This window comes from Meriones unguiculatus, chromosome 15, assembly GCF_030254825.1.
Source record: "Meriones unguiculatus strain TT.TT164.6M chromosome 15, Bangor_MerUng_6.1, whole genome shotgun sequence".
Classification (NCBI taxonomy): domain Eukaryota; kingdom Metazoa; phylum Chordata; class Mammalia; order Rodentia; family Muridae; genus Meriones; species Meriones unguiculatus.
The window spans coordinates 74759734-74783900 of NC_083362.1; the positions used below are offsets into that span (position 1 = coordinate 74759734).

General features: G+C 50.9%; 1 protein-coding gene across 13 annotated transcripts in view; it reads left to right on the forward strand.

Annotated features, from left to right (window-relative positions):
* Agap1 (ArfGAP with GTPase domain, ankyrin repeat and PH domain 1) overlaps positions 1-24167 on the forward strand; it is a 435843-nt gene that overhangs the window by 154930 nt on the left and 256746 nt on the right. For all 13 annotated transcript variants that reach the window (XM_021650398.2, XM_021650399.2, XM_021650400.2 and 10 more), the window contains 3 exons: positions 7851-7936; positions 10063-10204; positions 12118-12252. In XM_021650398.2, coding sequence (XP_021506073.1) covers positions 7851-7936; positions 10063-10204; positions 12118-12252 — 363 coding nt within the window. The remainder of the gene's footprint in view (positions 1-7850; positions 7937-10062; positions 10205-12117; positions 12253-24167) is intronic.

The following is a 24167-nucleotide window of genomic DNA, read 5'->3' on the forward strand; positions in this document are numbered from 1 at the left end:
GGTTCTTCCTGGAGGAAGCGTGGTCTGTCAGCCTTGGACTGAACCTGAGGGCCAGTACCTCCAGTCCTAGGAAGAGAGACAAGGACATCTTGCCTTGCCAGCTCTGCACAGGAGGCTGGTGTGGTGACGGGTGCTGAGAAGTGAGGTACTGGTCCTCTCAGTGGTGAATCCCTTTCAGGAGGAACAGAAGCCTGGAGCCAAAACCTGCTGCATTCCTGCTAGTAAATTACATAGGATAGCAACACAGACAGTGTCCCAGAGACCTGGGACAGAATGGAGTGTGACCTGCAGAACGGTACAAAAGGAGTATTCAGAGCGCAGTCTGCCGTGTAGCTCAGTAGCAAGGAGGTTGGCGTGCTGAAGCCCCTGGTTCAGTCCCTGGCATGGGAGGGAGGGGTCCAGGAGAAACATTCCAGCAGTGGTCACCTGGACCTGAATTGTTGCTGCCTATGAGCTGTGGAGAGGTTTTCACAAAGAAATAAAATTAAACATCGGCAGAGCTTAAAACGTGCGCTTTCTGGCCTTTCTATGGAAATAGCTTCTTACCTTGTACGGCAGAGTCAGGGACCTTCTAGGCCGTGTCTTCACCATGTGGACGTTCTCAGATGTCTTAACACAGCCTGGAAGAGTAGAGGTGTCGCCAGTGTATATAATCCGGGGTTTCTGGCTCAGGCTTCTGCTGCTCCTATCAAGCCCTGTCTCAGCCCCCAAGGTGTTATTCTCGGCCAAACTTTAGACATTGGGCCCCAGGTGCTATTGTTGGTCCTCTGTTCCTGCTGAACACTGGCTGTTGACTGTGCCATGTTGGAGTGTGAAGCATTGGTGCGTGGCGTCCTTCTGCAGCTTGGTTTTGTTTTCCCCTCTGACGTTGTTTCGCCATCCCTTCCCCTCCTCCACTGTCTCCTCCCCTGACGGGCATCTCTGCCCAACATCTTATGTTTCCACTTCTCCCACTCTCTGTCCCATCATTCTCTTGGTGGAAACTGGAGCCATATTGGCTCTTTTGGGGTAGGGGAGGTATCTGTTATCCACACTGACTAGGGCTCCAGGACCATAGTGGTGCTTCCTCAGAAATGCTCTTTTGTGGATCTCTCTCATTTGTCTCATCAGCTGCAGGAGAGGGTGGCACTGGGATCTTGGGGAACTTCAGTGTGGGCAGAACGTCACTAGTCCTGACAATCATAGTGTCAGGTTGGCACAGGTGTCCTGCCCACCTCCTCATTTGTCTCCCCAGGAGGTTGGCTCTCTCTGTTAGGGACTCCCTGGTGCATTTGCTGAAGGTCCTATCCCAGCACCTGTCATGTGTCCTGGGTGTGGGGTGTCACTGCCTTTTCCTCAGCTTGCTGCGGCACAGGCCTCACTTCTGCAGGTGCGGGGCCTTTGTTGCATTCACTTCTAGGAGCCAGCTGTGGGAGAGGGCTATGCTCCTTCAGTGGGGCCTCAGCTTATTCCCACAGCCTTGCGCTGGGCCGCTCCTTCTCATGCTGCACCTTCCTGCCCTCTTCCGGGAATGGAGGAGTCAGTCAGACCTCATGGAGTTCTGATGTGCCAGCCAGTCAGAGACTGAGAATGCCCCCTTCCTTCCCCGTCTTCCCTTTCTTCTGATGTGGACTTGTTAAGTGAAGTCGCCTCAGGTCAGCCTCCTCCCCCCGTAACCTGCCCAAGTTGGCTCCTCACTCATTCTGAGCTGTAGTCATTTTTTATTTTCCCACCGTAAGCTTAAAAACCATGGCAGAGGAAATCTGTTTGGTTAAGTTTTGTAAACTAGTGTGTTACCAATAACCCCTCCTCCCACTGTAAAAATAGTATGTGGTCCAAAATTCCTTTTAAATATCACAATACTAAACTTTTCCAAAGCTCCAATCCCATAAAGTACTGGCTTAAGTATTTTTTGTCATAGCTTTTAAAAGGCATATTAATTTTTAAAGGAGTTTGGCACATTTGTGATTAAGTGTGTTTTATTCCCTTAGGGAGAACCCAAAAGGCCCGTAGCTCCCAGCGCCTCAAGTCCCCTTCTTTTAGATAATAAGGAGACCACAATGTTTGCAGAGGCTGTCCTGCTTCATCATGAGGCTGAGGGGGAAGGTTGATCTCACGCATACCTTCTTAGAAGCAGCTCTTCTAAACAGAGGCAGGAAGAGACCCAGCACTGTCCATTTCTGTTCTTCTTCCCTGCTGGGATCTGGGCTCTGGGCCAGCTGGCACCTGCAGCACGGGCCACTGGGTTAGGCTCAGAAGTGAGAATGAGCCCTCCCCTTTGCAGTGGCCCCACAAAGGCAGCTCCAGCTCAGGGGAGCTTTAGGCCCTCACTTGTGCATGCAGAAGCAGAGATGGGCAACTCCCGGAAGACCCGATGGTTTCAGCAGAGGTCTGTGGTCTATAGGGCACAGCAATGGCTTAGCGCTATAGTCCCCTGATTCACTCCCTGCGTCCTCCATGTCTGCCTCAAGTATGAGGAGAGCGGCACACAGGCTCCTGGGCCGTTTACAGACGGGGTCATATTAGGGTCACATGGGACTTGGGATTCACATGGAAGAGAGGAACGACGAGGAACCGGAAGCTTCAGCTTTCCTGCAGGGCTGAGAAGAAGGGGGCTCTCTGTCCCTTAGTGTCCAAAAGGTTTCCCAGAGGCCCTGGGCTCATCTCTGATGCTTGTGTCACAAGGCAGTTGTGGAGAATAAGTCAACGTGATACTTGGCATTGTCGCTGTGAGAGGGCCCCTGTCACTGTCCTAACTCTTCCTTGCTTGGAGAACTGTTAGGATACGGTAGTAGCTTTCAGTCCAGTTATTGGAAATGATGAAACAGGACCGGCAGGCATCTGTGGCCGTGCTTACTTCAGGCAATTCCTTTTTTTTTTTTTTTTTTTGGAATAGGAAAATTCCACTTACTCTTATTTTTACCCCTTAAAACAGAACTGGACAGAGATGGAACCCTGGCCCAGCATGCAAGAGGACTAAACCGTGGCAGCTCCTCCCAGTGTGAGCTGAAACAGAAGGAACCCAGTTATCTGGCATGTGGTGTCCCAGATTTAGAGCTGGTTCCTACAGTGAGAGTCTCAGAATAGTCACCTTGAGATTGGCTGAGGCTGGATGGTGAGAAGCACCCCAATCAGACCTTTAAAAGTATGCTCTAGAGCCAGAGAACACGGCTGTGCTCTCGCCAGCATGCTGTTCCCTTGCTGAACGGCCTCCTCAAGTGCTGGCCGTGTGTATTGCTGAACAGACGCTGTCTTTCTGCACCCTGTCTTGGGAGAGAAATCAAGATGCTGGTGATTGGGGTGTTAGCTCAGTTGGTGCACAAGGACTTGAGTTAATCAACAAAGCCAAGGCTTTTGTTCTTGTTGTTTTTAAAGCTGCTGTAGTAATGCATGCTAGTAATCTTTGTGCTAAGAGAGGAGACAGGTAACTCTCTGGGCCCGGCTCGCCAGTGGTTTAGCCTGACGAACAAGCTCTAGGCCAATAGGAGTTGCTGTCTCAAAAACCAAGGTGTAGGGCTCCAGAGGATCTACATCCAAGGTTGACTTCTGGTAGGTGCACACATATACGCACGCCAAGGAGAAAAAATATCCAGGGCTGCACAAAGCTGGCAGGCTCTGGCAGTTGCACGCATGTGCATTTGGACACATGCAGGAGAAAAAAGATCCACGGCTACACAGAGGCATCAGGAAGCTGCCAGGTACATGTTGGAGGTGAGCCAGAGACCTTGCAAGTTACACTTGAGGTTGAGTTAACACCATGCTGGAGTTCGCAGAGGAGACACGTAGTGTTGCTGGCCAGGTTCAATTCAGGAAGTCACATTGGGCCACAACACGCAGAGTGCTGCTTTGCAGCCTTGTAGCTGCAAGGGAGCCTTGTAGCTAGGGAAGAGTTGCTCTGAGCAGGGAAAGGACTCAGTTTCCTGGCTTGTGAAGATGCTACCCCGGTTGCAGAGTCTTGTCAATCATCACTAGAGTGGGACACAGGTCAGCCATCTCAGTTCCCAGCCCAGGGGGCAACTGTATGGGGCTCTTGAGTTACAGGGTGCCACCCTGCAACAATACCCCAGCACCTGCACCCACAGGTGGGTCGAGCCAGCCACACATCGGCAACACCGTCAGAGAGGTCAGGTGTGGATGGTGACTCGTTTTGGAAATAAACTACCTCGGTGCAATTTAATGTTAGGTAATCACAACCAATAGATAAATTGTCAATCATTCTCAGGACAGCTTCATAGTAAGGCCATGGTGCTAGCGGATGGTTGGGTAAAGTAGACCTGTAAGAGAATGATTTGGAATTTGGATATCAAATAGACATTTTATATTACATACTTGCTTGTATGCTAATAGCACCAAGGTTGAAATAGCAGAGATTTTCGTGACCCCTGGACAAAGACGGCACTTAGATTCCATTAAAAAAAAATCTGCACTAAAAATGAAATAGAGCTAGCTGGGTGTGGTGTCACACACCTGTGATCCCAGCACTCGGAGACAGAGACAGCCACATCTGTGAGTTTGAGGCCAGCCTGGTCTATAGAGTGAGTCCAGGACAGCCAAGGCTACACAGAGAAACCCTGTCTCGAAAAACAAAACAAAACAAAAAAAGAAATAGAAATTTTTGGTAGAACTCAAGACCTAATGGGGAAGACAAGATGGCAGGTGTGAAATTAAAATAAAGGCTTGGCATCCCTACTTTGAAAACCCAGAATCTAAAGTAGGAATCCACAATACTTTTTGATTCTCAGAAAACACCAGATGTTTAAGTCAAGGGTTCTCGGCTAGTGAAGCCTGGGCTAATAGGCCCAAACTCTGGCCGATGCAATCGCTGGAATTATTACCCATTTCTATCATTTCAGATGTGGGGTCCCAACCTCAGAGTAGAGGTGCTGCCAGGCACCAACCTACCAAGGCGGCCACTTCCCTCTTTGGGGGACTGTGGAGGACAAGTGTCAGTGTGCTGATTTGGTAGATTTCTGGGCCTGGTTTCTCAGCTCCCAAGGGTGCCTGCTGCAGCAGAGCCACTCACAGTCTGCATTCTCAGGTCCCCGGCTGGGTTTCAATCTCGTTACATTAAACATCGGGTTCAGGGCAGTTCCCTCTGTTTCCCAGTTTTGCTGGGATTCTGGAGCCTTCACACAGGCCTGTCACCCATGGGTGTTCTCGGAAATTAAGTGATGAAACAGGAGTCAAGCGTTCTGTATATCGGGATGTCAGAGTTGGCAGAGGTCTTTGGGGTGTGAGGAGGCGCCTTCCTTCGTTTGGGAGTGGTGGGATCTGTCTGAAAGCCCTCCCCTTGGGGCAGTGCTACCCGTAAAGCCTACGAAGCTGGGGAAGGCCTGTGTGCATTCGGTATGTCTCAATTCTCTACACGCGTCACGTATGGCCAGGTCTAAGGAGCTCCGTGCGGGGCGCCTGCTGGAGGAAGGGTCACTGGAGACAGAGAGTGACTTGACTGGCATTGGTGGCTGAGACCAGAGTGTCCAGAGCAGGACAAAGAAGCCTCATCTCATGTAGATGCAGCTGTGAACTTTGCTCTGTGGGCCCTGGGCAGGGGCTGCTCGGATGAGTGGGCAGCATTTCCTGAGCAATAATAGGACATAGGTAAGGTGCCACAGGCTAGCCCCACCCTGGAGGCACTCAACCCAGAAGAACAAATTCTGTGCCCTTCTGGGCCCCTAGGTCACCCCATGTAGCCCCTTCATCACACCCTCTCCTGTGGCTAGAGAGCTTTGCGATCATGTCTTGGACCGGCCTGCTGGCTGCCATGACCCACAGAGATGGTTTCTCTGGCAGATGGGCTCTTATATCCCTCAGGTATCATGAAAATCAAATCTGAGGACCATGAGAAGGAGCTTTACATTTCCATACAAGCTCTGCATTCCCCAGACCCTGGTGGGTGTGCCTAGCCTGCCCTCTCGGTACAGGGTAAGAAGGAAAGAGGTTTTCCCAGAGCCAAGAATGTCAGGTTGCTTTGCAAACATTGCTTTTCTTTTGAAGTTTGGCTTCCGTCTGTCTCATCGACGGACAGAAGGTTTCCTCTATCTTTCTTTAGAAGTGAAATCAAGGAAGTAACAGTGACTGCTGCCCCTTTCCTGTATGCACATTCGTCCTGAGAGCAAGCTGTTTGGCTGTTAGGTCCGTCCTCCTAGAAACATGCCCTGACCCTTGGCTGAAGCTAGCAGTAGTCACGCCGGCCAGTGCTCACTGTACATTTTGCCCGCCAGGATGGCATCCTTGCCGTTTTCCAGCTGGGAGTCACTGAGGTGGAGGGAGGCGGACCAGGTGAGGCTGGGGTGGGGGCAGCCCTGGTTCAGACAGAGTCGGTGATGGTGGCAGAGCGTGGGTAGAGCTGTGGTTTCAGTTGTCGTATTTGGGGTGTCTGCTTTGTGTCAAGTATGACAGAAGCCAGGCTGAGATGGGCTGTCATCTCTCTTCAGTGGAAGAATCTGTGACTTGGGGACCCAGAGCCACAGGGTTCCTCCTGTGCCTCTGACATGCCCACGTGGGACATTTTTAAGCTTGTCTAGGAGTCAGCCGTCCTTTTCCTGTCCCTGCCTATGCAGACCCCACGACCGAGTAAATCCTCACCTGACCCGTTCCCGTGGTTCTGCTCTACTTTTCGGGGTGGGAGACCCCATGTTGTCCGTTCCATTGCAGTGTTAAGGTTCATTGTGCTCTGCAATTAAGTAAGTTGGAAACGAGGCCAGGCAAGCACAACTTGTTACGTACACCAGGTTAGGTGGGTACAAGAGAAGGGAGGGCTGTTGTACGTGTGTGTGTGTGTGTGTGTGTGTGTGTGTGTGTGTGTGTGTATGTGTATGTGTGTATGTGTGTGTGCGCGCCATATTTATGCATGCTTGTGTAGGAAGGGTGGCCAGTCCCCCGTAGCCCTCCGGCCTCAGTAACCACTTATTTAATAAAGGTCCTGGATACTTTGAGTTGGTGTGGGGAGTGTAGTTATTCAGCTTTGTGTGTGGCCCAGACCTGAGATAGGGGTAGGAGAACCTCTGGAAGGCTCTTGCAGAGTTGTTTAGAGTTCAGTGGATTCCCTGGGGTTCCTGTGAGGCATCTACACAGAGGACCAAAGATGAGAAGCAGGGAGTGATGCATGCCCCACAGGAAGAGAGAGAGTGGCTAGAGGGCACTTAGAGCCCCAACTGTCTTGGACATGGCATGTCGGCACTGCGCAGACCTCACAGTCCAGTCCTGGGTATATCTGGGGGCCACCTTTGGGTCTCCCCCTGCCCAGCCTCCTTCTTTTTGCCCTGACATCCCCGCAGGCCCCCAGGCGGTTTCTCGCTAACCCGTGTGGTCTCTAACGCCTCCCGTCAGCCGGCTGCAGCGCTCTGTCTCAACTGTGCAGTTCCATCGGTAGCTTTGTCTAACGTGTGTAGTAGTCAGGCGCCTTCCCTAACTGTGGCCTGTGACTCTGGAGACACCATCTTCATGCTGTTGTATGTTTTCCTCCCAAGCACTGGGTTTCCCTTGAGGAGAATGCAGGTTCTCGAGTGCTGCTAAGCCTGGCAAAGCATTTCTGGGTTTTGAGAGCCCGCCCTCTGTTTGCCAGTGGGTGACCATCTGTCGATTTATGTATTCAGTTCTGCCTGAAAAGTCTATACTCCTCAGCCAGGTTTCCTGGCATTGCACAGGAGGCCGTGCCTGCTAACCAGAATGCACGGGTTCTTAAACAAACGTTCAAATCAGAGCTCAGCTCTAAAAATGCAGCGCTTGTGGGAGATACCTAAAATCTAGTGAGCTCTCCCAGCCAGTTACCCCGCCTGGCCTAGAGTGTAGTTTTCCGCAAGCGAAGCCCGTGTCTGCCCACCCCCCAGCCCTCCGTCTTCTTCTGTAACGTTGCGTTTTGTGTGTGGCAGGTGGAAGGTTCAAGAAGGAGATTGTTGTGGATGGACAGAGTTATCTGCTGCTGATTAGGGATGAAGGGGGCCCCCCAGAGGCCCAGGTGAGTACTGCACCCCACCCATGCCTGACTTTTGCACCTCGAGGACCTTATCTAAAGCCTGGAACAAGAAAAGAGTCAGGTTTTAAAGTAGGGGAATTTAGAAACCCAGGAAGTTTGGGTCTTCTGGGTGACTTTTATTTTTAAAGATCATACGTTTTTAAGATAGAAGGAGAAGCGGGCGCATCTGCTCTGAAAGAGCTGCTGGGACGGCTTTTAAAATTTCTGTGCTCTTAAAAATGGTTTCCTTTTTAGCCGTCCCCCTCCCCTTGGCTTCATCCCAGAGTAACGTCACTTTCAAAGTCTGCTGGGTAGAATTGGGACGCTGACCCACTTTCCGTCTCTGGCAGTTGACAGGAGTGGGCATCCCCACACACTTGCCAGCCTTCGTGGCCACGTCAGTCTCCACTGAACACTAGTCTGCAGTGTGCTGTGGTTCCCGTGAAAAATCCCTAGAAAGATGGTGTCACCACTTCGGCTAACAACCGGATCTTCTAGTTAAGTGAAAGGAGACCACAGCCACACCCCGCTGGGCAGAGGGAAGGCCAGGGTACAGACGCTCTAGACCCCAGATGAGGGCCCGCAATCTCCCCTGAGGCCATTTACCCCTCCGGGACTGGTGAAGAGGGTGAAGCCTTCTGTTTCTGCCTCTTAGAAGAGACTGTGTCTTAGTTTCTTTTCTTGTGATAAGATTCAGGGGAAACATAACCTAGCAGAGGAGAGAGTTTATCTGGCCCAGAATTCCAGGGAAGTCAGGGCAGCAGGAAACGTGAAGCAGCTAGACACTTGACATCCACAGCCAAGAACCGCAAGCAGAGAATTAATGCACACTGGTGCTCAGCTCGCTCCATTTTGTACAGTCTAGGACCTGAATCTAGAGAGCGATTCTACCCACAGTGGGCTTGTATCCCACCTCAATCTGAGTAATGAAAATAGTCCATCTCCTAGGTGATCGTAGATTTTGTCAACTCAGCAGTTGACCATCACAAGGCAAAGAAATGCCCCCTGGCAGGGAGAGGAGAAAGGCACTCAGCCAGGTGGGCCCCAGGCTTCCTGTGCAGCCACTGCTGTGTCCTGTGCATCTGACAGCATCTGCAAGTATGCCCCGAGGTCACATTTGACTTTGGAATGTGCCATTGAACTTGAGGTTTTAAGGTCTCTTGTGTAAATACTCTATGTTTAAATGAATATGGTTTGTTGTAGGTGGGTGTCACTTTACACACACACACAAACACATGCACACACACGCTCATACATGCACATGTCTACACATAGATGATGAATTGTGAGTCCTGCTTTGGCCATAAGAACTTCCCCACAGTGAGCTTCTTTTAGAGAAAGCAGGAGATGGCATTCCTGTTTGTTTACACACAAAAAGAGAAGGGTGCTTGGGTACAGGACACAGACAGGATCCAGAAACTGCTGTCAGCTTTGGTGAGAGTGGGTTGCTGGGCACTATGAGGAGCTCTGGTCCCCCTGCTTCTCCCTCCCACGGGAGCTGTTGTAAGTTGGATGATGTAAGAGGGCTAGGTGTAGATTAACCTTAGCACTCCCATTTTAATTTTCCTAAAAATAAGTAGTCATTTCCCAGCAGGGAGCTGAACGGGATTGGTGGCAGCTAAGCCTCTGCTATAGCAGGAACTCTACCTCCTAGGAAATGTTTTTCCATCAAGCTCCTGTGGTGGCCGTGGTGGGCATCAAGACACTTTTGAGAAGACTGTGTGGGTGCAGAGGAGGCGTCCCCTCTCAGCCCCGAGTCCACCAAGTCTGTTTAAAGGCTCTGAGGAGCTGTGTGAAGCTGACCACCATGACGTCCCAGATGGGCGTGGGTAGAGCCTTCTGTCTGCAGGGAGGGATTCAGCTGGTCATGCCAGAGCTTAGACTCTTAGGATCACAGTGACCACAGGGAGACACAGGGTCTGGGTCCTCAGAGAAGGGCGCTGGCGGAAACAGAGGTGTGTGTGCACATCTCGTTCCCAGGCACACTTAGATTTCCGTGATTCAGCCACAGCACATAATAGCAGAGCTCAGGCAGTAACCAAGGGCTGCCCTGGTGCTCACAGGGGTCAGGCCTTGCACCTCCTCCTGTGCCCCCACCTCAGCTACCCTCTCCGTCACTCTCTCTGCAGTTTGCCATGTGGGTGGACGCGGTCATCTTCGTCTTCAGCCTGGAGGATGAGATCAGTTTCCAGACTGTCTACCATTACTACAGCCGAATGGCCAACTACAGGAACACCAGCGAGATCCCGCTGGTGCTGGTGGGGACCCAGGGTGAGTGCTGGGCCTGTGCAGGTGCTTTGAAGGCCTGTGGACATGTTCTCAGTAGGGAGGGATTTGGAAATGTCCAGAAGCTTGAAGTCAGGGCTGGGGCTGAAGGTGGCTTTTCAGAGAGAGAACTTCCTTTACCTGACATTTCCTGATTGGTTCCATGGAGAGGTCACTCAGGCTCAAACAGACATCTGCCCCACCCCAACACACCCCAGGTGCTTTAGGAAAGCCCCTTTTCTCCTGTGTGTGTGTTTTCCTACATTCTGATGCCTTAATTGCCTTTTGCATAAGACTCCTTTTAACCAAGCTGCTTTTATTTATTTTTATTGAAACAATGGTTCTTCTTAGCTTTGAGCTGCCTTGGCTGTCTATCTCCAGTATTTACCAGCCCAAAGTATGGTCAGGACTCATGGTGTGGGCAGGGTTTGAGAGTAGTGTAGGGAGGCGCTGACTTCCTGGCCTCGTGGAGAACACCACCCTTCCCTGTTTTTTCTTTTCCATGCCATACAGTGGTCCTCTTTTGCTTTTGAAGCCTGCAACACAAAACTGCCGCCCACTAGCTCCCTCTGCTGGTCACCTGGAGACAGTGCCGTGGTTCTTACTGTAGTGCGGTTGGCCCTTCTCTCTTCATGGGGTCCGACAGCAGGGGCATTTGAAATCCAGGTGGTGCACACCTGTATTCGTTGCAATAGGGAGGTTGAGGAAGGTGGATTGCCACTAAAGGCTAGCCTGGGCTGTAACATTAGACCGTCTCAAAAATACAAATGCCCTGGTGTGGTGGCTCATGCCTGTAACAACAGCACTCAGGGGGACTTCTGTAAGTTCAAGGCTGGCCTAGTCTTTGTAGCAAGTTCCAGGCCAGCTATGGATACACAGTGAGAGCCCCTCTAAAGAGACAGGTTAAGCAGTCACCTGTACCAGAGTTGTAAGCTTGGTTCCCAGTGTACACACTATTACTAGACATCTAGGTGGCCTGGAGATGAAGTGTGAGGCCAGTGACACAGGTCCTGTTCAAGTACCACACCTTCCTTGTGGAAGGGGCTGGAGCACCTATGCAGTTGGGTGCCCTGAAAGTCCTGAAGTTGCTCACGGAGGATGGCCGTGTACCTCATGGGTGGCAGCTCTAGAAAGTGTTTAAAGCCTGTGCCTCTCCCAGGCGATTTTATTTTATTTTCCCCCCAGCTGTCTTGGAGCAGGAGAGAGGAATTCTGAATGCTTTGCCTTTGGCCGACCAGGCAGCTCCCAGCCGTCGGCCTGGTGTCCACGAGCCCTGTGAGCCTGCGTCTGAGGCATGAGTTCCCATCGTGGACTGTCCGTGACTCCTGGCCCCCAGCTGGGCTGGAGAGAACAGATTCGATTGCTGTGTTTTCTCATGCACACCGGTGGTGTTTGTTGCTGTTGGTGGAGAAACAGCGATGCCGTAGAGTAGGAGCCCAGGCGCTGGGCCCACACACATCTAGCCTAAAGCTGTGTAGTCAGGTGGCCTGACCTTTGCTTCTCAGTGCTCTGGGAGGGTGAATTGAGGAATGGGTGGAAGTCATGTGTGGACACAGGACTTGGCCTTGATTGAGTGTGGGGCCAGTTCTTCTGAGAACCTGCATGGACCTTGCTAGTGGGCTAAGGGACCCAGGACACCTGTGGCTGAAGCTGGGCTGCGCGGCTTTTCCGAGAGCTGCTGTCAGCATGTTGTGTGCTCACTGGGCTCCTGAGACACCCGTGTCACCACTGGGGCCATAGGCAGGATGACCCAGCAGGTGATACGAGAAGGTCCCTGCGGCTTCCTGCCTCTGGGCTAGGGTAGGTAGTTTAGATTGTGAGTTGCAGGAAGCGGCTGTGTGGGGGCAGGCTTGAGTCTCGTGGGCTCTCGAGTCACAGGAAGCAGTGGCTGATGCGCACACGGTCATTGTCTGTTGCAGATGCCATAAGTTCCACCAACCCCAGGGTCATCGACGATGCCCGGGCACGGAAGCTCTCCAACGACCTGAAGCGGTGCACCTACTACGAGACGTGCGCCACCTACGGGCTCAACGTGGAACGGGTCTTCCAGGACGGTAAATGCATTGTCACTGCCAGGGCTCCATGACACTGGGACATGCTGCCCGGGAGAGCAGGCACACGGGGGTGGGGACAGACGCCGACCGTGCTGTCTGTAGACATCAGGGTCGGGGCATGCGGCAGCTCCCGGGTCCGCTTTCAGGGCTGTGTTCACAGGAGGAGCAGTCCTCCACAGCATCTGTGTGTCGCTCTGTGCAGCCTGCTTTGCATAGGTGAACAGGTCCAAGTCCTAAAAGCTCCATCAGTGCCACTGCGTGCAGATTTGTGGCTGTAACTGCTCATTTGTAATCAGGTTCTGTCTTTAAGATGAAAAGCTTATATATTTGACATTTGGCCGTGGGGTAACTTTAAACTGAATGAATAAACTTTAAACCCCAGGAAGTAAAATGAGAACTTGGGGCTAAGAGTGTGGGCCAGCCTGAGGAACTGTTACTGAAATATTAACTGCCCTCTCCAGGGACAGTGGATTTCAGGGGGATTCACCTGCAGGCGCTTCCGGGCCTGCTAACGGGGCAGATCCATGTCGGTGGGGGGATGCCTCATCCTGTGGCAGCCAGGCTCCTTCAGAACCCTGCATCTCTTTCCTCCTCTGCCTTACAGGCGGTTACCTCTCTTCTGGCACTCAGTCCTCATCTGTTCCTCTTGTTTCACTCTGCCTTTCATCCTTCCTGGTGGCAAATCCAAGGAAGCCCAGTATAGCCCTGAGAAGCAGCATGGCGTCTCTGGGTCCCGTCATCCATTCTTCCTATTCCCATACATCCTCCTCAGGCTCCTCTTCCTGTGGTGCGTACTGCCAGCAGCCTCCCTCCTGTTGGCCTCATGCAGGAGTTACACGAGGGTAGCCTGCTTCCGTGGTAACCAGGGAACTGTGAAGATTAAGCAAGGAAACACTTGAAGTTTTTCCAGGGCATGGACTCTGACATACAGCAGAGTCCACATTCACTGTTGCATGGCCCAAACATCTGTGTGAGCTGACCAGACTGGCTGAAGGATCCAGAAGTCCTCGATAGGGTCACAGGCAGCTATGACCTAGTACCTGGCTCCCTGCTCACATGCACGGGCTTTTCTGATACAGCCATCTGCTTAGGGACTGCAGAGGGTCCAGAGGAGTTCCAGCAGAGATGACCTGCTGCAGAGGGTGAGACAGGTGCCCTCCAGCCCTCAGGGAATGGCTGTTCCTAATGTGGGCTACCAGAGCGTGCTAGTGTGGGCTCATTCTCTCCAAGACTTTCTCATTTCTTACATTCATCCTGTTTAATGCTCATGAGTTTCCATTATGACAGGAACCAGTCCTACACAAATGATCTTGCAGATTGATAGAGGGCAGCATCAAGGTCATGACACTAACTGGCAGACACCAGGGAAACATTTGGGGTCATTTCTGACACTGCAGCAAATTCTCATAGAATGGCTCAAACAGCAGATGGCTTTCCCTCAAAGGTCTTGATGCAGAAAGCATCCATGAGGGCACAGTGAGGGTCCAGTGAGGACAGAGTTCAAGGTAGGAATTTGGACAGCGCAGATGCTCAGTCCCCAGTACTGCAGAAGGCTCAAGGTCACGCCTGGCAGCCGTCTGTGGGATAGAGGCATCCCCCTGTCCTTTCCAGGGTGTTCATTCTAAATGCCAGAACTGTGAAATCCCACAGGAATGCTGGTGTGGCCCCACTCCATGTCCTCTCCCTAAGGACATGTGGTGTTCCTGAGGTCTGCTTTCACAGGCTGCAGACCTCAGTTCATTTTACTTCTTATTTCAGAATGAACACAGTAAGTGTTTGGATTTCAGAGTCACAAAAGGAAATAGCATTTATGGTGCCAGAACATCCAAATGCAGGGTGCTTTTGTTTGTTTGTTTTGTTTTGTTTGCTCATAAAGTTTTCATTTATATAAAGAGAGATTGAGGCTATCCTGCATATATATGGTATTTATGTGGTAGATTTTTTTTTTTAAACTTAAACCATAAACTCCTTTTATTAGGATATAAGTAATTGCTGAGTTTTTGGAGGAAAAGACAAATCATTAAATACAATCATTTTGTATTTAATGGTTGAGGGGTGTAGGCCTGTGAACTTTGTGCTTGAGAGACTGAGACAGGCGAGTCAGGAGTCAGGAGCCAGCCTGGGCTACATGGAAAGAAACTGTCTCGAGGAGGAATGAGGAAGAAAGCTTGACTGGAAGCTGGGGATGTGACTCGGTGGTAGGATACTTAGGCAGGAAGCCTGAGACTTTGGTCCCCAGTACAGGAAAAACAGACAAAAGTGAAATTGAGGCTCAGGGAAAAAAAAAAAAGAAGAAGAAGTAACTTGTTTGAATGGACAGAGCCTGGATTGCATCTGTCATTTGGAAAACCCAGAGCCTTAATCCTTAACCAGATGCTGGAGCATTTTGTCATTAAAAAACAGCATCCCAGGTTCTTAGACTTGAAGGTGCAGCTGAGGAGAGCTGGGCGGCTGGTGTGTGCAGCTGCTTCCCTCCACACCAGGCTCTACCTTCCCACCAGTTGGCTGGCAGCTCTAAGAGAGCTCTTGGCATTTCAGGGGGGCCTCTTGCTGTCCCAGAACAGAAGGTGACATGGGAAGAGAAACAGAGTTGTGCCTGCTGGGCCTCTGAGCCTGTGGTGGATGGTGCTGTGGCCCGAGCATGGTGCTGTGGCTGTTCTGTAACCCAGGCTCTGAAGGTGTGCAGCCCAGCTGGCCCATCGTCACTCAGTCATTGCTCACCGGAACTCAGCCTTTGCTCTAGGTATACTTGCCTGGAGACTGGCAGGATGTTCAGTGAGGAGGGTCCCCAGGGAGGATGGTAGTCTCCTTGAAATGGAGGCTGCATCTTCGCCTAAGTCGGGGAATAGAGTGAATATGATGGGCCAGGTGTTCTCTGCCCCCTCCCATGTTCTCAGCCTGGGATACCCAGCTTGTTTTGTTGGTTGATGGAATAGGATAGAACAAACACCCTGGACTCCTTTAAGCTTTACTTCACAGGATCAGTGTGTTCTGTTGGGGCAGCTGCAAGCCAAGAACACTGGCTCGGGCAGCCATGGGCTGCACCAGCGTCTTCATTTTCTGGTTCAGCTTAGCTAGTGTCTTCAGTCTGTGTGCTTCTTTGAGATACTTTGCTGTTTGAGGTGTCTGGGAGAATAGTCACTTCTGTGTTAGGGTTAAATCCTTTGAAGATTTTGTGTATGTGTTCTCTTAGAATACATGAAAATGAGTTTCAGAAAAATTAGGTTCTCTCTTCAGACATGATTTCTCTCTTGCTATGTTTTGCTGTTTTAGAGCTCATTGTCAATATTCCTCACTTGTTTCTGTGTGTATGGGGGGGGGGATAGAGGGAGAGAGTGAAGACAGGGTCTCCTGTGGCCCTGGGTGTCTCTCTGAGTTTACTGTGTGGGTATAGGGGGGGATGGGTAGAGGGAGAGAGTATTTGAAGACAGGGTCTCCTGAGGCCCAGGCCCTGGGTATCTCTCTGAGCTTACTGTGTGTGTGTGTGTAAGGGGGATGGGTAGAGGGAGAGAGTGTTTGAAGACAGGGTCTCCTGAGGCCCTGGGTGTCTCTCTGAGCTTACTGTGTGGGTTGAGAATGACTTTGGACCGTGTCTCTCCTGCCTCCACCTCTCAAGTGCTAGGATTACAGATGTGTGTCACCACACTCACCTAAAAGGAAACATTTCTGAATGATCTTCTCTTCATCACTGTTTTGTTGCTGTGAAGAGACACCATGTCCACAAAAACGCTAATAAAGGAAAACATTAATTGGGACTTGCTTATAGGTTCAGAGTTTTGCTTGATTATCATCATGGCAGAAAGCATGGTGGCATATAGGCAGCCATGCTGCTGGAAAGGAAGCCGAAAGTTCTACATCCACATCATCAGGCAGCGGAAGAGAGAGAGTGAGTCACTAGGCCTGGCTTGAGCATTTCAAACGCCAAACTTTCTCCACTAAGGCTGTACCTCCTAATCCTTCTCAAGTAGTGCCACTCCCTAACGACCAAGCATTCACATGGGCCCTCTAGGGCCCATTCCTCTTCAGACCACTAAAGATCGCAGATGGGGGCCATTCCTGCTTAGATCTGCTGTTCTTGTCAAATGAAATGCTTCCACTGCGGATGCAGGATAACAAGAAATTCTACGTCAGAGGTTTCTGCGCACCCTTGGTGGGTTTCTGACCCACGGCTTCCTTAGCAGGCTGATACCTAGCATCCTGCTGTGTGGGCAGGCATCTGGCAGAGTGCTCCCTCTGCTGGGAAGGCAGGTGACAGTCCTCCATCCTAGTGGGTCACATTTGTACTTCAGTTAATATTCTGGAAAGCACTTTCTTAGCCATTCTGTTGCCTTCTGTCCCTGCCTGGGACAGCTCACCTGTGTGCAAATGCTGGCTGGAAACCTGTGGTGGGAGAGGTCACCTGCCTCTTCCTGGGATGCACAGGAGGCCTTGGCTTACCTTACATCTACTGCTTCCACAGCCTGACATGCTGGTCCACACAGAAGCACCCTTTCATATCCCACATCTGCAGCTGCCCAGCTGAGCAAGGGTGTTGGTGTGAAGGAGCCTGTTTTTGCAGCATGACGGCACGTGCAAGTCCTTGTCAGGGCTGGAACATCTCAGACCATTTTGTCAGTACTGTTGCAGAGCTGTCTTCACTCAGGCTTGCCTAATCCTTTCTTTCAGTCAGCCTCATCATCATATGGGAGGCAGAGGGGTTATTATTTAGTTATTTCTGTTACTGTTCTTTTTTTTTCCCCCGTTTGTGAAAAAAATAAATGTGTTTTGGCAAAAGAATACATTAAAAAAAAGATTTTTGTCTTTGGAAGCAAGCAAGCCATAGATGATCTGGCAGTGTTTGAGGCATTGAATTCCTTGGAACTGAGCGAGGCTCTGTTAACACGCTCTGCTTGGTTCTGGTGCAGGAGGGCAGGCCTGTTGGTCCCCCACACAGGGTTTTGCTCCCAGTGTCACGTGGTGTTTCTGGTGTCCCGCAAAGTTGGCATTTCTGTTATCTGTCTGGATTTTTCTGTGTTCCCCCATCCTGTCCCTCACAGTGGTCACTGACCTGCATTGAAAACTTGTTAAGATTTCCTGGATTTGCCATAGCTGGATGTGCAGTCTCCTAACCCATTAACAGCAGCAGGGATTGGCCTGGTGGTAGGGCGAGATGGGGCAGCTCTGGTGCGCCCCTGACACTTGTCATCTCAGGGGTCTGTCATCCCAGAAAGAGAGGCAGAGAGTGAGCTTCGAGCCCCAGAGTCAGCCAGTGGTCCTCCTCGGACAGCCCGAAGATGATTGGCGGTCACCTTGCCATCGCCATCAACGTGAGCGCCTCTGGCTGTCATTTCCTGGCGGCGCCTCCCACAGTCCAGTCCAGTGGCAGCAAGAATCGGTGTGTCGTCTCCCAGGCAGTCACAGGGACAAGGGCTCAGGAACCCTCACTAGATGGAGAGGTCATTAGCTGCCCATGTCTGAACCAGCCCCAGGTGGGAGAAAGCGTGATGGGTCAGGGTGGACCTCTCTTCCTCTGTGTGCGGTAGTGTACAGGCTTCATTGCTTTTTAAATCATGTGCATACGTGACTTAGTTAATTTTTAATGTTGTGCACATGGATAGTTAGTATGTCTGTGTGCCATTTGCATGCTTAGTACATGCGGGGGGCACAGAAGAAGGGGTCAGATCACTGAGACTAGAATTGTAGTGGCGATGAGCCTCCCGTAGGTACTAAGACTTGAACACGGGTCCTCTGGAAGAGCAGCCAGGGCTCGCAGGTGCTTGGCACCTCTCCAGACCTGCATGAATAGGGGATTTGTAGTGACCATTCTTATTAGACACAAAATTACCAATACCCTCTGTGGGTGTGTGTGTCTTCAAGTCCGGTTCACTCACTAGCTCAGAGTGGCCTTCTTTCATCAGAGGCTTCGGACACCAAATAATCAGTTGAAATAATTAGTATCAGTGCTAAATCTTAAGCTTTTGTGTAATAAAGCATATATTCAGAGACTTTAAAAAATGGAAAGAAAAAAACAGCAATGACAAAAAACCCACTGTAGAGTCGGAAATCCTGACATCCATGTTGAGGTCCAAGAACGTGCCCCATGGACAAGCGACATCTTGGTAGGTTTCTGACACACTCAGTAAGCAGGATTGTGTTAGATTGACATTAGGGTACGTGACTCTGAACTTCTCCAGAGTGAGCTGTGGTCTCTGTGAGGTGATTACCCTTGAGCAGGCCAAGAGTTTCTGGATGTTGTTATTCCAATCATTTCAGATTATGAATTTGCCAGTTTTTATTGGACCTTCCATTTTTATCTCTGGTCCATCGGACTGTTGTTTTGTGTAAAGTCACCCACGCAAATGGCCATGTTTCATTGGGCATTGCCAGGGATTGTTAGGCCCATGCTCTGCACCACAGCTGCTGCCCTAATGATTCAGGGTCACGTCTGAAACCTGGCCATTCTTTTTCTTTCTTTCTTTTTTTCTTTTTTGAAAACAGAGTCTCGTGGTAGCCCAGGCTGCCTTTGAATTTGTTGTGTAGCTGAGAATGCCCTTTAACTCCTGACCCTCTTTCCTCCACCTCTCAAGTGCTGGAATTACAGGTTTGAGCTACCACGTCTCCTTTATGTGGTACTGGACATCAACCCAGGGCTTCGTGTATGCGCGACATGACTCTCCCAGCTGAGCTCCAGCCCCAGTTCTTTTGATTTGGTTTTGTTTGAAGACAGAGTCTTACTGTGTGGCCCTAGGCTGGCCTTAGCATGCTGTGAGCCTCACATCTCACCTTGGTCACTCTTGAGGAAAGCCATTCTTCTCTGCCTTAATTTGGTTATGAAGTGTCCCTGGAGGTCTCTGTGTTAACACCTTGGCCTTCACTGTTGGGGGGAGTGAACCTTTCAGAAGTAAGAGGGCTCTAGGCTCTTGATGGGAAGGTGAGGCAGTGGCTCCTGATTCTTTCATCCACACTGTGCCCACGAGACATGCCCTCAGCGGAAGCCAGAACAGTGGGCCCAGTTAACCTTGGGTGCTACTCTCTGAAGCCATGAGCACACATCAGCCTTCTCGTTCATAAACTCACCATCTCCATTTGCTACAGGGACTCACCTGGAGACAGCAGAGTCCTGCTGAAACAACCAGAGACAATAGCAACTTTTTGTTTGACAGCATGAAGGTATAGAAACGGAGGAGGCTGTAGTCTGTTCTGACGATTTCTTACCTGGAGTCTGGAATTCTTCACGCTGTGCATCTCTTCTAGGAAATGCTCCAGCCATGGATGCTTGTATCCCGTGCAGAAATGCCTACGTCAACTCCCGTGCCGCCAGAGTTAGATCATTAAGCACAGTATTAGCGATGCTTCTCTGTTTTGATTTTCGTGTTAAGACTCATCCCTGGCTTGTAGCATTAATTTTATCAATGACATAGAAAATGGTTATTTTAATCCAAGTCTGTACCGAGGCATCAGTGCCACGTTTTCCCCAGGATTTCCCCCTAATGACTCTAGCCAGCTTGAATTAGCTTGATGTATCATTAATGCATACAAATGGCTTTTATTTTTGTTCATAATCTGTTCATAATGCTACAGCGCCCTGCTCTTCCTAATGCTTTTAAAATGATTGAACAGTGATGCGCTTTTTGACCTATTTAGCCCTCTAAGAGGCGCTGATCAAAAGGATAAGAAAATGTCACTTAACTAGGACAGTCAAGAGCTGTTATAATCCGTGGCTGATGTTCCTCACTCGTTTGAAGTCTTGTGTTCAGTAACCCATCTTCCCCTCTGCCTGGAATAATCTTCATTCATTAAGGCACAGTCTACAAATGCTTGATTAACAGCGCTCCGCTTGCCCAGTTCACGTACATCGGGATGCTCATGCTCTAAGTTGGAGAGTGTTTATCATGACAGTTTCTCCCGTGACACAGACAGTGAACTTGACCAGGTGTTGCCTCCAAGAGCTGGGGAGTCTGGAGTGGGCAGCTGGTGTCCCCGAGGACGAGCCCTGGATTCTGGGGTTAGTGTGCCTGTTGAGGGTAGAACCGCTTGTGCAGTGTACAGCAGCTGTTCCAGTCTCCCCTGGTTCAAGCACAGTCAGCCGCGAAGAGCGGACTGCACGTTCATCGGTCCAAAGGAAAAGCGTCCTGTAAAGCTCTGGGCAGGAGAGTAACTAGAGGCGGTTCATTTCCCCCCAAGAGCTAAGCCACAAGGGTGTGGGGTGTGAGCCATGGGAGGCGGGGCAGGGGTGCTCAGGGCAGTAACTCTGCGGCCTGGTGTGTATGCAGGTGTGCGAGCAGGTGCTTGTCACTTGGTAAGACGTGTGTGTGTGCGTGAGTGTAGGTGTGTGTTGCCTGCTAAGGCATGGTATGTGTGCAGGAGTGTGTCACCTGCCTGGTAGACATAGTGATTGTGTCTTTCCTGTACGGTCTTTGCCTTGGTTCCATGAGAGGCTAGCGCAGCTGTTGATCTCCTCGTAGGCTCTGTTGTTTTCCTGCTTTATTAATTTGTTTGCAGGATCAGTGTTTCCTTGCATGGGACTCTGTACCTGACAGCTCAGCTCCCACCTTCGGACCCTCCTAGAAGGGAGACCTGGGGGCTTGCATCATTTTAAGCTCTGTTTTGTTTCTGAGACAGGGTCTCAGTCTTATTCGTGAGCATGGTCTCACTCTAATCCAGGCTGGCCTTGAACTTTCTCCCTTCCTATTTCAGAGCCTGGGGTCACAGGCTTGAGCCACTTGCCAGCGTCCAGCAACCACTGCGGAGCCTGTGCATGTGCCCCACAGCTGCCGTGCAACTACGGCAGTGCTTACCACGTGAGCTCACTGCCCGCCTGACAGAGGTGGGGAGACCCGGGGCCTAGGTTGGCTCCCCCTCCCTCTTAGATGAGCAGTTGGTACCATCCTGTTGGGACATGTATGCTGAGAAGCAGAAGCGCCACATTCAGCTCTCTGCGTTCTGGCTTTAGTGTTATCTTGGTTTTAAAGGTCCTACAGAAAGCCCTTGATTATGCCTTGTTTATCTGTCTCTCTGTCTGTCCATCCGTCTGTCTGTCCATCCATCTACCTCTCTACCTCTCTTTATCTACCTACCTGCCTGCCTATCTGTCTACCTGCCTGTCTACCTACCTACTATCACTTTTTGCAGTGCTGGGGCTCAAACCCAGGGCTCTCATAAGCCAGGCGAGCACACCGCCAGAGCCACGTCCTTCGCACATTGTGATTAAGGTCTAAGATGGCAGTGAACCAAGGTGCTTGAAATTCTTAATGTCTCAGAGAATCAGAACCGCTTTAGACTCTTGAGTTCTTGGACTGACTGGCTGCTGCCACCCACACAAACAGTTTCTTCACAGGGTGGAATGCTTTTGTGTAGTCTAGTGAGCTGCCACTAGGGGGTGCCAGAGACACTTACACAGAGTATTCTCACTCTGGATTTTCTTTTCCCTTTTGCTATCGCGGTGGAGAATACTAACATATTTTTAAAAGTTGGATTTTTGGGGCTGGAGAAATGGCTAGGAAAGGAAAGGGGCTTGCTGCAGAAACTTGAGCTAACAATCCTGAGTTCGATCCCTGGAACCCACCTAAAGGAGGAAGAAGAGAATCTGCTCTACAGAGTCGCCCGTGGCCTCCACACACGGGCTGTGGTACAGGCACACCTACGTGTGTGTCACACCTACATGGTGCACACACGTGCACACACTGTGATGATGAAGTGTCAGGCCTCTGAGTCGTCCTGAAGCAGCAGGGACCCGAGAGCCTTGTCGTCCCGTTGTCATGTCGACGGCGTGCCCGGGTGTGAGGCCAGAGCTGGTGGGGAGTTGTTAAGGGCTGAAGGGAGACGTAACTAGGTTGACCCACCACTGTTGGAGTGGGGGAGGTTCTGGAAGTCTGTCACGTGACTAGCCACCGAGTCACCGGCCACCTCGCACCCTGTCGTTGGCCCCTGGGGAAGCAGGAGCAGAGACCCCTGCCATCCGGCACCCTGACTTTGCCTGCAGCTAACTGATCGGTGATGATGTGGGCACAGGCAGCCCAGTTGGCACAGAAGTGACTTTTTGGCCTGGGGAGGCAGAAGACTTTATTCTCTGCTAATGTGATGTCATCCCGTCCTTATAAAGTCACGTGTATTTCTACCAGAATAGATTTCAACGGATTTGTGTATATTTTACATCTGCTTAGAAACATTTTAGCACTTTTCCAATTAAAATAATGTTAGGAAAGTAACCAGTAAAGATGCCGATGAAAAACCGGGTGCAGTGGTGCACACCTGCAGTCCCAGCACTCGGGGAGACAGAGGCAGACGGGTCTCTGAGTTCAAGACTAGCCTGGTCTACAAAGAACTTCCAGGACAGCCAAGGCTATACAGAGAAACCCTGTCTTGAAACCCCTTTTTTTTTTAAAAAAAAAAGTGGTCTATGAACCCCAGCATTACACATAGCATTTTATTTTATTTGAGATAGGTTCTCTTGTCTTTCAGGCTGGCTTCAACTTTCTCTATATGAATTTTTTTTACCCTCTCAACCCCCTGCCTCTGCCTCCTGAGTGTTAGGATTACACATGGTACCATACCTGGTTTGTGGTTCTGGGTTCAAACCCAGAGCTTTCTGCATTCCACGTAAGCATTCTAAAAACTGAGCTCCAGTCCTGCTCTAATGTTTTATGGTTAATGTGCTTCTATTCAGTTTCTAAAACTTCTAAAATACAATCAGAAGTACTGGAGAGATGGCACACAGTTAGGAGCACTTGTCGCTCTCAGTGGGCCAGAGTTCAGTTCCCAAAACGCACATTGGCTGGTTCACAGCTGCTGCAGATGGACCTTCTTCTCTCAGAAGCTCTTGGAGAAGACCCCCGTGCAGGGACTGAAGGCTCTTGGAGAAGACCCCTGTGCAGGGACTGAAGGCTCTTGGAGAAGACCCCTGTGCAGGGACTGAAAGCTCTTGGAGAAGGCCTCCCCCCGTACAGGGACTGAAGGCTCTTGGAGAAGGCCTCCCCCGTGCAGGGACTGAAGGCTCTTGGAGAAGACCCCCCGTGCAGGGACTGAAGGCTCTTGGAGAAGACCCCCGTGCAGGGACTGAAGGCTCTTGGAGAAGGCCTCCCCCATGCAGGGACTGAAAGCCCAGACACTCCCTGTTGGGCACAGCCACCTACCTCCCAGGCTTACACTTGGTACTCATTTGCATGAAGCTGCATTGGCCTCCCTTACCCCAGAGTCCGTCTGCAGATAGCGAAGCCCTGCACACAGCAGATGTCAGCATGATCTTGGAACTCCCTTCTGAGAATCTCAGGTTCCCTCAGCCCTCCCCACCACTTGGATCCCCTCTGCTTTCTCCACTATTGGAAGCACTAAGGGGAAAGGACTGGGCTGTGTTTTTCTCAGCCCAGCTGGCAGCATCCTCTTGGCACCTCTTTCATGAGTGGCTTCGCTCAAGACTGTCCGAGTCTGGCAGGGACAAGAGCTGAACAGAGCCAAAGAGGCTCTACAAATAGGAGGTGCAAAAGCCACCCCATGAAGAAGCAGTGTGCAGCTGTGAGAGTCCTTCCTGAATGGTTCCTCTCTCTCTTATCCATACTTGAGGCCCCATTGGAGCACAGGCAGCTCGTGTTCGGATGAGAAGCACACTCAACATCGTACACTCAACATCCCACGGGCAGGCCGCAGCGCCTGCACTGATGCCTGCTCCATGTTCTACTGCGGGAGAGAACACGGCACCTGTGCCCACCTCCTGCCCCCTCTCACACCCAGTCCCAGCCACTGGTACTCCGGTGTGGCTTTGGCCTCACACAATGCATACACCTTTTCTGAGTGTGGTCAGTGGCTTAGTGGTCATGCAAAAAATGTTCTTGGGAAGGGTGTGTGTTTTCGTGCCCAAGGCAGAGGTGCTGAGACGTCAGAGGCCACGTGGATTCCCTTAGCAAGAACAGAGCTGAAGCAGGCACAGGGAGGCATTTGTA